This window comes from Capra hircus, chromosome 17 (genome assembly GCF_001704415.2).
Source record: "Capra hircus breed San Clemente chromosome 17, ASM170441v1, whole genome shotgun sequence".
Classification (NCBI taxonomy): domain Eukaryota; kingdom Metazoa; phylum Chordata; class Mammalia; order Artiodactyla; family Bovidae; genus Capra; species Capra hircus.
In genome coordinates this window covers 59,560,526-59,573,793 of record NC_030824.1, presented here as the reverse complement: position 1 = coordinate 59,573,793, position 13,268 = coordinate 59,560,526, and the positions used below count along the sequence as shown (strand labels likewise).

The 13,268-nt window shown below is 39.1% G+C and overlaps 1 protein-coding gene across 1 annotated transcript in view; it reads left to right on the top strand.

The window, feature by feature from the left end:
* The window catches only part of TTC29 (tetratricopeptide repeat domain 29), a 259,564-nt gene that overhangs the window by 34,435 nt on the left and 211,861 nt on the right, over nucleotides 1–13,268 (top strand). The window contains exon 5 of the mRNA XM_005691202.2: nucleotides 8,884–9,107. Coding sequence (XP_005691259.1) covers nucleotides 8,884–9,107 — 224 coding nt within the window. The remainder of the gene's footprint in view (nucleotides 1–8,883; nucleotides 9,108–13,268) is intronic.

The window sequence follows — 13,268 nt, the reverse complement described above, 5'->3', positions numbered from 1 at the left end:
AATTTCTCAACAATCCATACAGGTAACAAAAAAAATGTGTGAAGGAGGAAGAGAAAAAGAAAATTAACATTATTTGATATAATCGGGGGCAATGTGATAAAGTGAAAAAAATTCAGAATTTGTAATCAGAGAAACCTGATTATGAAAGCCACCCCAGCCAGTTATTATCATGTATGACTTTGGGCAAACCAAAACCTCACTGAAGAGGGTTTCTTTATCTGTAAAAATGGAAGTCGTATTTTTAGAGTTATCGTGTGATTTAGAAATGATGTCTCACACATAGTACATGCTCTGTGAATAGTAGCTATTCAAAATGGTTTAAGGCAGAATTTAAAAATGATATAATATCTCCGTGGCCCTTTAATAGAAAGCTCTCCATTTCCCAGCATCTTCGCACATTCAGCTGCTATAGAATTGTGTTGGATTGTTCAGGTTTACTTTCTTCCAGTATATAGATTCTTTTTTTATGGAGTATAATTGCTTTATAATGTGCTAGTTTCTGCTGAACAGTGAAACAAATCAGCAGTATGTTTACATATATCTCCTCCCTCTTGGGCTTCCTCCCACCCCCTCCCATAAAGGGAAATTTTGTTGTAAATTCAAAATATTTAGAATCTCCATTGAATAATGCATTTAAATAGTAATAAAAAACCATATGAAATGCATGACCACTTAATTCCATTTTTAAAACCACTTTTCTCCAGCTGCATCCCTTAGCCCGGTTACGCCTTAAGTACCTGCAGTGGCAAAGATCTTCCTTAGGATATAGAGTTTAGATGTTCAGCATATCTGTGAATGTTACAACTTCTGTTTCTATGAATGGCCTCTTTTCTGTCAAGAGGACTCTCCTCAAATTCCGTAATATTGAAACTTTCCAGAAATTTTACCAGAATTCTCAGTTTTCATCCATCAGGGTGACTTCAGGTCAGTGAGATTTTTCTTATTCTGATGCTGAAAAAGGGCATATTCTAATTTAGATAAGTATTTGTTGTAATATATAAATAAAACCAAAGACTAATAACTTCATGTCCAAATGAAAGAAGTAAAATAGTGAATTTGAATTCTCTTTATGTTTCTGTTTGCATTTTTTAAAATTCCTTTTTGTAAATCAAGTAAACTTTGCCTGTTAGGAAATGTAAAACCTGACAAATTCACATATAATAGTAGAAATTGACATGCATTTTTATTTTCAGATAGCAGATTCATTTTAAAAATTAAAAATTATTCTGTTTAAAAGAAATGTTATGCATTAACTGTGAATGTTTAAATAGGAACCTATTTAGTAAAGCATTAATTGCTCTTTCTGGTTCTAAAATATTAGTAATGAGGCTTTAAGAACGTCATACATGTATGTGTGTATGTGTACACAAATGTGTGTGTAAAATTGAGTTGAGGTCGGAATAGTCATGTATGCTTTCTAAATACATTCTATTTGAAATTTTTTTGCAAAGAATGGTCTTTTTAAAAAATGTACTAAAAATTTTAAAAATTGATACCGGTTATATATCATGGATGTTTAGAGCTGTCTTGGGTACCAAGACAATCCCTTCTGAATCAGTTCACGTTCTTTGGTCACAGGCGCAGAGACAGAGTCTGACTAAGTAGAGTGGAAATGATTTTATTAGAAAGATATTTGGTAACTAGCTGAATTTAGGAGAAAACCTGGCTCAGAAGAAAAGGAAAAGACATGAGACACTTGGAAGGATCTAGGTAGCCAGAACCACTTTCAACTCTTGTCAGGATGTGGCTGCCAGGTGGACTGAACTCCGAAAACCTTCTACCTCTTTGTGTCTCTTGCTTCAAGATTCAGAATGCTGGGAGAGAGACCAGTGGCTTAATGTGGGAGGGAGTCTTTGAAATCAGGTCCCACCAAGATGACACACGATGTGCCACTTCCAAAAATACTTCAGAGTACTGCAGATGTGGAGCTAGATGCTGAGCGGACCAAATCCAACCCAAGCACCCTCAAGGAGTGATGTTCTGCGTTTCTGTCCTGGCTGGGACGAGCACTGAGATGGCCTCCTGACAGTTTGTTTCTACTGTTTATATCAGGGATCCCCAACCCCTGGGCCAGGAACTAGTCCCAGTCTGTGGCCTGTTAGGAACTGGGCCACACAGCAGGAAGTGGGAGGCAAGTGAACGAGCAAGCGAGGCTCCATCTGTATTTATAGCCGTTCCCCATCCCTCCCTTGTATCCCCCTGGTCTATGGAAAAATTGTCTTCCACAAAACTGATCATCCCTAGTGCCAGAAGGGTTCGGGACCACTGTTTTAAATCGATGATCTAATTTTTATTCATAATTTATACACACACACACACACATATATATATTCTTTTTCAGATCCTTTTTCATTATGTTATCACAAGGTGTTGAATGTAGTTCCCTGTGCCACACAGTAGGTCCCTGTTGCTGATCTGTTTTATACGCAGCAGTGCGTATCTATTAATCCCAAACTCCTAATTTATCCCCCCACCTTCTCTTTTTGATAACCATAAACTTATTCTCTATGCGTCAGTGCTTGTTTGAAGCAAGGCTGGATTTCCAGCCCCCTGACCTCTCAGACTTCCTCACCATCCCCCAGACTATCTTTTGGGTACCTCTTGGATGTCCGCTTCAGGTTCCTCAAACTCAAGTTATCCGAACCCACGCTTGTTACCCTTCCCCAAACCTAGTCATCCTTTTGTGTTCTCCTCTTTAGCAAATTGGGCTTCCCAGGTGGCGCGAGGGGTAATGAACCACCCTGCAGGAGACGTAAGAGGCATGGACTCGATCCCTGGGTTGCGAAGACCTGAAGATGGCATGGCAACCCGCTCCAGTATTCTTGCCTGAAGAATCCCCATGGACAGAGAAGCTTGGTGGGTTATAGTCCATGGGGTCACAAAGTGCTGGACAATACTGAAGCAGCTTAGCACACATGCATACGCTTTAGTAAATTACCAACTGCCCACCCCCAAAATCTTATTGCCATCGTAGCTCTTCTCTTTCCATCAACCCTAACATCCACTCAGTCACCAAGTAGTCAGTATTTTTATATCCTGAATATGTATCAAATCCACTTACTTCTGTGTGTTCCCCTGCCTCAACTTCAGTTAGTCCCATGGTCACTCTGTCCATGAACACCAGTGTCTCCTGCCTCTTCTCCCTGCTCCCGGTTCTACCCTCCTCCCAGCCATTCTCTTGGACCTAGTGTGAATTTCAGAGTCACAAGCTCAAGGATGCTAAGTTGAATGCCTTTTTTTTTTTAATAACTAATTTTAAGTCCTGGTCCTAAGCCTTGATTCTCCCTAATGTAAAAATCTGACCTCGTCCCTCTTCGGTACAGTCCAATTCAGTGATTTCTCAGGCTATTCAGATTCTTACACTCCTTCCCATCACCCTGTACTCCTATATAGAAACAGCACAACAGTGGTACCAAGAACACAGCACTGATGCCAGGTAGGAAGAAACAGGGTTACTAGGTTTAGCAAATAAAAATACAACATGCACTTCAAATTTCAAAAAACTGAAACTATTTTTGGTATAAGTATTCCCATGCAATATTCGGGATACACTAATACAAAAAACCATTTGTGGTTTATCTGATATTCAGATTTTACTGGGTATCCTGCCCAGGTTTATCTGGCAAGCTCAGGAGGGGGGGTTTGTCAGCATTTACTCCCAGATCTTGATCTAGGACCTTGTGATAGACTCTAAACTTGCCTGGTATCCATTTCTCCTCTTTACTAACCCAATTCCAGTTTCGTTTGAGGCAACAGTGTGCCTCCAAACAGGCAGGATATTTGTTTTTCTAGTGGTTGCAGCCAGGGATGGCCACATGACACAGTTCTCACCAAGGGAACAAAGTGGAATTCCAATAGTAGTTGCAGGAATAAAAATATTCCCAGTAATAGAGAAAGACACAGCTGATGTCACCCGCCTATCCCATTTCCTCTTGGCTGGAAGGTGGACTTGATGTCTGCATTGGGGCAGCCCTCCAGTGACCAGGGACAGGCAGGAAATAATCCAGGAGAAGAGATTATTGAACTCGCCAGGCCACGGAACCAAGGCTAACAGCTGCCTACCTTTGGCATCTTGTGCTGTGAGCAGTACAAACTTCTAGTTTTGAAAGCACCATGAGCCAGGTTTTCTCTTCCTTGAAACTGAATGGGTTCCTAACCAGGGCTCTGTCACTGATGCGCTTGATTCATCCTTTCCAGTCAGCTCTTGAAATATGCTGACCTGCCTCTTTCAGGAGCACCCCAGTGCTGCTTACTCGCAGAGTTACAGCTGTGTCCCCATTCAGTCCCAGGTGGGCAGCACATCTGACAGCCTTTTAGCACACACGCCCTTGCTAGAGCCAGTGACAGAGGGCAGACATCCCAGCCCTCTCTTCCCATTAACTTTGATGTCACACACGGAGGTCACCAGACAATTCACAGTCTTTGACCCATACTGTCCAGGGGCCATGGGACATCATGCAGGCTGTTTGGGTTTTCTTTTAATCAGAAGCTCTCTGCAGTGACTTTTGCTGCCTTTCCATGCCCTGTGTTGGGGCGGTGGGGAGGGGAGGGAGAGACACAACCTGATTCACCTTACATCTCACGCTTTCCTTCTCCACACTGTCGGCCAGAGGGCAGAAGCAAAAATCTGTGCTTGCTTCTCTCTTCTCCATTTCAAATATTTTGGTCATCGTTTTGACAAGATGGTGGCCTTTGACTTGTGGACCTGGGAATGTGGTTTCCTTACTCTCTTTATGGACTAGTCCTGTAAGAGTAGGTGCCTTGCATTGGCCATTAGGTTGAGGAGGATTGCAATTCAGTTGCGAATCCACTTCCAAGTAATTTTTCTAATATATTCGGTTGGCTAAAATGTTTGTTTGAGTTTTTCCATGCAGCTTATAGAAAAACTCAGAATAATTTTTGGCCAACCCAATGCAGAAAGCTGAGCACCAAAGAATTGATGCTTTTGAACTGTGGTGTTGGAGAAGACTCCTAAGAGTCCCTTGGACTGCAAGGAGATCCAACCAGTCCATCCTAAAGGAGATCATCATTGGAAGGACTGATGCTAAAGCTGAAGCTCCAGTACTTTGGCCACCAGATGTAAAGAACTGACTCGTTGGAAAAGACCCTGATACTGGGAGGGATTGTGGGCAGGAGGAGAAGGGGACAACAGAGGATGAGATGGTTGGATGGCATCACTGCCTCAATGGACATGGGTTTGGGTGGACTCTGGGAGTTGGTGATGGACAGGGAGGCCTGGTGTGCTGCAGTTCATGGGGTCACAAAGAGTCGGACACGACTGAGTGAGTGAACTGAACTGAGTACAATCTCACTGAGTCATTTCCCAGACTCAAACACTTCTATGACTCTATCCCACTCTTAGCTTGGAGTCCAAACTATTACTGTGCTCTGAAGTCTCCACAGTATGGGTTCTGCCCTCCCCTTTTTTTAACTTCCCTCTTCCTACTCCCTTCCTTATCACTGTATGTATTTAGTTCTAGAGCAAAGCTGATCCACTGAGTAAAAAATTCTGGGTGTATGGCACCTGGGCATTTTTGTTTTGTTTGCTTTTTAAACTCTATAGCGTGAGTCTGTTGCTGGACTTCATCATGTTTCTCAGAGAATCTTCACGTACATACTTTTGCTTGGTTCTTAGAAGAATCCTGTGATATAGGTATAGCAAAGATTAATATATACATTTCACAGATAAGAAGAAGTGAAGTCCAGAAAAGTTAGGAAGAAATGGCCTGAACCTCAGGGGTTTTAATTCTAGACTGTAACCACTCCACACTGAAATGTTTATTGATAGTAATATCACATCTTGTCAGTTCTAAATATTTAATTGTCCCCTATTTAAAAATGTAAAATAATTAGTAAAAAGTGATATCATTTGGCCTCTGATTACTTGCTTAATAGATTAATAGCCATCACACAGCTATTATTCCATAACTCTTTATTTCCTATATAACAGTGTTCATGCTCTGAAATTATTTATGATTTGTTTACTTATTTGTTGGTTGTGTTCTTCCACTAGAATATATACCTCACAAGGGTATTGACTCTATTTGATCTAGAACAGTGCCTAGCACTTAATAGGAAACTCAATAGCTATTGATTGAATAAATAAATACACTATTCAACTGTTTGAATAGTGTATTTGATCTACAAGGAGATGAGACCAGTCAATCCTAAAGGAAATCAACCCTGAATATTCATTGGAAGGACTGATGATGAAGCTGAAACTCCAATACTTTGGCCATCTAATGCAAAGAGCTGACTCATTAGAAAAGACCCTGATGCTGGGAAAGATTAAAGGCAGGAGGAAAAGACGACAACAGAGGACAAGATGATTGGATGGGATCACTGATTCAATGGACATGAGACGGTGAGGGACAGGGAAGCCTGGAGTGCTGCAGTTCATGGGGTTGCAAAGTGTCAGACGCGACTGAGTGACTGAAAAATAACAACAACAACTTTCAATTGTCATTTTATCTCTTTGCATATGATTTATTATTGTTAGAAGTGAAGTAGTAATCTAACACGTCATTAACTTAATCCTAACTGAAAATAATTTTTAAAATATATTTAGCAAGAGATATCCATAAACTCTTTCTGCATAAATGAATGAATGAATGAACCTTCATAACATACAGGGAAGCCACTTAATAGAGCTTTGTTTTGATATTCAGTGACACATTTAAATTTTGTTTGCCTTACTGGCTTTTTGTGTTGTTTGGGTGGGAGGGTAACTTATTAAGTATTTTTGGTTATTGTCAATTGCTATGGTCTGAATGTTGTGTTCCTAAAATTCATATATTGAAATCCCATTCCCTGGAAATGTAGGTAGATGGGGTTTTTAGAAAGTGATTAGGTCATGAGGGTGGGGCACTCATGAATAGGATTCAGTTAGTCAGTTCAGTTGCTCAGTTGTGTCCAACTCTGCAACCCCATGAATCTCAGCATGCCAGGCCTCCCTGTCCATCACCAACTCCTGGAGTTCACTCAGACTCACGTACATCGAGTCCATGATGCCATCAAGCCATCTCATCCTCTGTCATCCCCTTTTCCTCCTGCCCCAAATCCCTCCCAGCATCAGAGTCTTTTCCAGCGAGTCAACTGTTCGCATGAGGTGGCCAAAGTACTGGAGTTTCAGCTTTAGCATCATTCCCTCCAAAGAAATCCCAGGGCTGATCTCCTTCAGAATGGACTGGTTGGATCTCCTTGCAGTCCAAGGGACTCTCAAGAGTCTTCTCCAACACCACAGTTCAAAAGCATCAATTCTTCAGTGCTCACCTTTCTTCACAGTCCAACTCTCACATCCATACATGACCACTGGAAAAACCATGGCCTTGACTAGATGCACCTTAGTCGGCAAAGTAATGTCTCTGCTTTTGAATATGCTATCTAGGTTGGTCATAACTTTCCTTCCAAGGAGTAAGCATCTTCTAATTTCATGGCTGCAGTCACCATCTGCAGTGATTTTGGAGCCCCAAAAAATAAAGTCTGACACTGTTTCCACTGTTTCCCCATCTATTTCCCATGAAGTGATGGGACCAGATGCCATGATCTTCGTTTTCTGAATTTTGAGCTTTAAGCCAACTTTTTCACTCTCCTCTTTCACTTTCATCAAGAGGCTTTGTAGCTCCTCTTCACTTTCTGCCATAAAGGTGGTGTCATCTGCATATCTGAGGTTATTGATATTTCTCCCAGCAATCTTGATTCCAGCTTGTGCTTCTTCCAGCCCAGCATTTCTCATGATGTGCTCTGCATAGAAGTTAAATAACAGGGTGACAATATACAGCCTTGATGTACTCCTTTTCCTATTTAGAACCAGTCTGTTGTTCCATGTCCAGCTCTAACTGTTGCTTCCTGACCTGCATATAGGTTTCTCAAGAGGCAGGTTAGGTGGTCTGGTATTCCCATCTCTTTCAGAATTTTCCACAGTTGATTGTGATCCACACAGTCAAAGGCTTTGGCATAGTCAATAAAGCAGAAATAGATGTTTTTCTGGAACTCTCTTGCTTTTTCCATGATCCAGCAGATGTTGGCAGTTTGATCCTCTGCCTTTTCTAAAAGCAGCTTGAACATCTGGAAGTTCACGGTTCGCATATTGCTGAAGCCTGGCTTGGAGAATTTTCAGCAATACTTTGCTAGTGTGTGAGATGAGTGCAATTGTGCAGTAGTTGGAGCATTCTTTGGCATTGCCTTTCTTTGGGATTGGAATGAAAACTGACCTTTTCCAGTCCTGTGGCCACTGCTGAGTTTTCCAAATTTGCTGGCATATTGAGTGCAGCACTTTCACAGCATCATCTTTCAGGATTTGAAATAGCTCCATGAATAGGATTAGTGCTCTTATAAAAGAGGCTCCAGAGAGTGCTCTAGCTTCTTACATTATATGAGGACACAACTAGAAAGTTCAGGCTATGAACCAGGAGGGGCAACCTTCCTAGAGCCTTGGTCTTAGACTTCTGGCCTCCAGAACTGTGAGCAATAAAGTTCAGTTGTTTACAAGCTACTCAGTTAGTGGTATTCTGCTGTTGAGTTGCTCAGTCGTGTCTGACTCTTTGTGACCCTATGGACTGCATTCTCTGCTACATCAGCCCAAATGGACTGAGACACCCGTCAGCTAGCTTATTGGTCCTTATCAAAGGGAGCTCAGCTCTGGAACTGATATATTTATAATGTAATTTCCCTAAAATTACTATATTTAGATAGCTCTTGGCATCTTTCATTAAACTGGAGTTGTTCAATTATAAGTGTTTGAGGTCAAGATAGCTTTCAGCCCTTTCACTGAGAAAAAAAAAAAGGCAGCATGATCCAACCTTTAATTATTATAGGATCAAAAAAATGAAACGATTTGAAGGATTAAAATAACGAGTTCAGTGTTCTGATTCTTATTCCCAGTTACCGGAACTCGTACACGAAGAACGTCTGTGTGGAGATGCTGCGGGATGGTTATCATAAATCCTTTACCGAGTTCTTCGCTCTGACAGAGAAGTGGGGTGCCCTGAGGGAGGCTGCGAGGGTCCGATCCCTGTCCTGGGCACAGAGACCCCTGGAAGAGCAGCCCGACAAGCTGGATCACTTCTACTACTACCTGACCAGGGCTGAGACAGCTGAAAGGAAAGGTACGTGGAGGGGTGTGGGGAAGCAGCACCGCCGAAACCAGAACAGGGAGCACCTGAGGGCAAGTTCCCAGTTGCTTCATATGTGAATATAAGACCATTAGGACACCTCAGCACAATTCAGCCTAGTCAACCAAGCATCTTCATGGAATGGACAGTAGAGAATGCTGACTCACAAGAGTGCCCAGACACATGGCCGTCCTGGCGATGTCACTCTAAGCCTGGGTAGACACTAAACAAATAGCACCTAGTAACATCTCCAGGGCTTCCCAAAGTATTAAAATCTTTGGTGTCATTAATTATACATCTTTATATAGTTTTTTTCTTTATACGTAATCTGAATATTGACTTTCAGTGAGGAGCCCTTTGCAGAGTATTGTAATTTGCCAGTTAAACTTATTTTCTAGTATTTATAGAATGGAATTTGAAGGTTTTATCCTTAAGTTCTATGCTTAAGATTTCTATCAGAGAATTCTTATTGGTGAATTGTGAGGAGACAGGAAAAGTCTGTAATTCATAATTATGAATAAAATTGTTAATTTTTTATTTTCTATCACATCATCTCATTAATTCCTTTTTTGATATTGTAAATTTTTCCAGAAGGTCAATATGTTTCAATCTACTACAGTTATATGATATCATTGTCATAAGTATTTCTTAGTTACATGTCCAGAATTGGTCATTTTGTACAATCAAAGAAAGGAGATCCCCAAATTTGGCATATACATTTGGTATTCTCAATTGTCTTCTTCTTTGACATTTTTTGTGTGAAAATACCATGGACTCAAAAAGAGAGAAGCCTTAAGCTCCACCATGAAAATGTCTCTATTTCATTGTACAGCACAATACATAAGTGAACTTGTGTGTGTATGTGTGTATGTGTAGATAAGAGGTGATTATTTGTATAATGAAAATATTTAACTACAGAATTGACTTTGAAAAGAGTCCTTTGGTAAATTTTAAAATGTGATTTACATATACGTTCTCAAGAAATTAACTGTTTTAAATTTTAAAATGCTATTGTAAAAAAAACTTATTTTCTAGGTCAGCCCCAAATTCTGAGGTGATATTTACACTGAAAATAGACTTGATCAAGATAAAATTTGTTCATAAGTCATTTTTTTCAAGTTGAATTAATTTGATTCATTAAACATTTTAAATAGAAGCATTCATTTTAGTAGCATAATAGGATAAATTTAGGCCAAACACATCAGTAGTCATAAAGCATCATAAAAGAAACTTATAAAGCATTTTAGAATTATAAAGAAACTAGAATGCTAAATAATCTATTTGAAGGTAGAAAAATACTTTATTTGAAAAAGTAACTATATTACATATAAATTAAAATGATTCTCTCCAATCCCCCAAATTTAAAAAGCCCAAGCTTCGTGATAGCCAGTGTCTTATACACACGTACAAGTAATGAAATAGTTTCTCACTGAGTAGTTTGTCACGTGTTCTTGGTAGCTAAGGTTCTGTTTGATAAATGGAATAAAATTACTTCTTGCTCAGAACAACTCTTCTGTAGGGTTATTGACTTCAAAATGCTGTGGCTTTTGCCTGGTTAAAATACAAAAAGTTAAAATTATTGCAAAAAAAGTTATTGGAAATACATCAGTTGAAGGACAAGTAAACATTTATATGCTTCTCTGAAAAGAAATGTGTAGTTTTTTCACATTTAACACATGAACTTTATAGGAGAAAAACTGTAGTTTAAGAATGTCCTAGAAAGTAGTGCAGGGAATATGTATAGAAACTCTTATTAACTTGAATTAATTCTAAATCTTAAAACCCATGTATACCACACACTTAATCTAGAATATAGAAATCTGTTAATAGTTCCTGGACGATTTCACCCCATATGGTTGTGGAATCGGAGACAATTATCTTGAAGCAGCATCGTATCTTTGAGTATTCTTATTGCTTCTCATTGGAAAGACTATCACTCTAGGGTCACAATGAAGTTCATTTAATCAAAGCTATGGAACTAACAATAGTCATCTCAGGTCAGTTCTGTCTCTTGAGACTCACAAAGCAGAAACCCAGAGTTATTTAAATTACTTTTCAAAATATCGCTTTCTGTTTTATAGCAAAGAAATGTTTAAAGAAAGCCGAGCATTCTTTTTGGATCATTTTCCATTTGTTACAAAGTATTTCTTTGTCCCCGATATCATGCTTATAAGACCCAATGTGAGTCATCTCTGTACCATCTGTAACATGATTAGGGCCTGGTGCCCCATGGGGCTGAGGAAGAGATGGCAATAATGGTAATGGGTAACTGAATCAATAGATAATTCAAACATTATTTACACTTGACTTTAAATTATTGTCAAGGGTTAAGCAGCAATTTTTTTCTCTAATAACATTTATTTAAGATACCCAAAGTATGTTTTACTCAAGCAGAGTCCCACTGGATGTTTATACAGTTTATGTAAAGAAAAACAAAAGTGAGTGTCTGGTGAAATAAGTTTGAGAAACAACCATGTGAATTAACATATACATTAAGCAGGTTGGTTTGTTGCAGGACTTATCAGAGCCTTTGACATGTTAATGTATCGTGTGTTTCACTGAAAGAGAGAAATTAGTAGGAGCACTTTCCAAATTTATTTCATCATGAGATCTCCTTTTAAGGTAGCATAGTGAATATTGGTCTAAGGAATAAATCAACAATAAAATTGATTTTCATCTTATTAATATAGCTGCTGACAATTTGAGGAAATGTTGTGCAAGCAAGGAGAAAAGGCTGTTTAGAATGTAAAGGGTATAAACCATGTATTTGTATTACTCAAAGGTTCAAAACTTTCAATTTTTCCATAGAAGAATAGCTTAGCTGACAAGTAGTCTTTAAATATGTAATCTAAATAGCTTCTAAGCAAAACCAAAAAGTTTATCAAATGTTGGAAATGTTTTTCTATTAAAGCTTAATTACTGAAAAATGGAAAATTATTTTAGGTTTGCATACATATTTTTTAAAGCTCTTTGTATGACTTTTTAAAATGGAAGATATGAAACGTTTTATTTACAGGTTTTAAAAATAGCAGTTCTCTTCATGTGTTTGTTAGCCATCTGTATGTCTTCTTTGGAGAAATGTCTATTTAGTTCTTTGGCCCATTTTTTGATTGGGTCGTTTATTTTTCTGGAATTGAGCTGCAGAAGTTGCTTGTATATTTTTGAGATTAGTTGTTTGTCAGTTGCTTCATTTGCTATTATTTTCTCCCATTCAGAAGGCTGTCTTTTCACCTTGCTTATATTTTCCTTTGTTGTGCAGAAGCTTTTAATTTTAATTAGATCCCATTTGTTTATTTTTGCTTTTATTTCCAGAATTCTGGGAGGTGGATCATAGAGGATCCTGCTGTGATTTATGTCTGAAAGTGTTTTGCCTATGTTCTCCTCTAGGAGTTTTATAGTTTCTGATCTTACATTTAGATCTTTAATCCATTTTGAGTTTATTTTTGTGTACGGTGTTAGAAAGTGATCTAGTTTCATACAGATGGCTAACAAACACATGAAAAGATGCTCAACATCACTCATTATTAGAGAAATGCAAATCAAAACCACAATGAGGTACCACTTCACACCAGTCAGAATGGCTGCGATCCAAAAATCTGCAAGCAATAAATGCTGGAGAGGGTGTGGAGAAAAAGGAACCCTCCTACACTGTTGGTGGGAATGCAAACTAGTACAGCCACTATGGAGAACAGTGTGGAGATTCCTTAAAAAACTGCAAATAGAACTACCTTATGACCCAGCAATCCCAGTGCTGGGCATACACACTGAGGAAACCAGAATTGAAAGAGACACATGTACCCCAATGTTCATCGCAGCACTGTTTATAATAGCCAGGACATGGAAACAACCTAGATGTCCATCAGCAGATGAATGGATAAGAAAGCTGTGGTACATATACACAATGGAGTATTACTCAGCCGTTAAAAAGAATTCATTTGAATCAGTTCTGATGAGATGGATGAAACTGGAGCCAATTATACAGAGTGAAGTAAGCCAGAAAGAAAAACACCAATACAGTATACTAACACATATATATGGAATTTAGGAAGATGGCAATGACGACCCTGTATGCAAGACAGGAAAAAAGACATAGATGTGTATAACGGACTTTTGGACTCAGAGGGAGAGGGAGAGGGTGGGATGATTTGGGAGAAT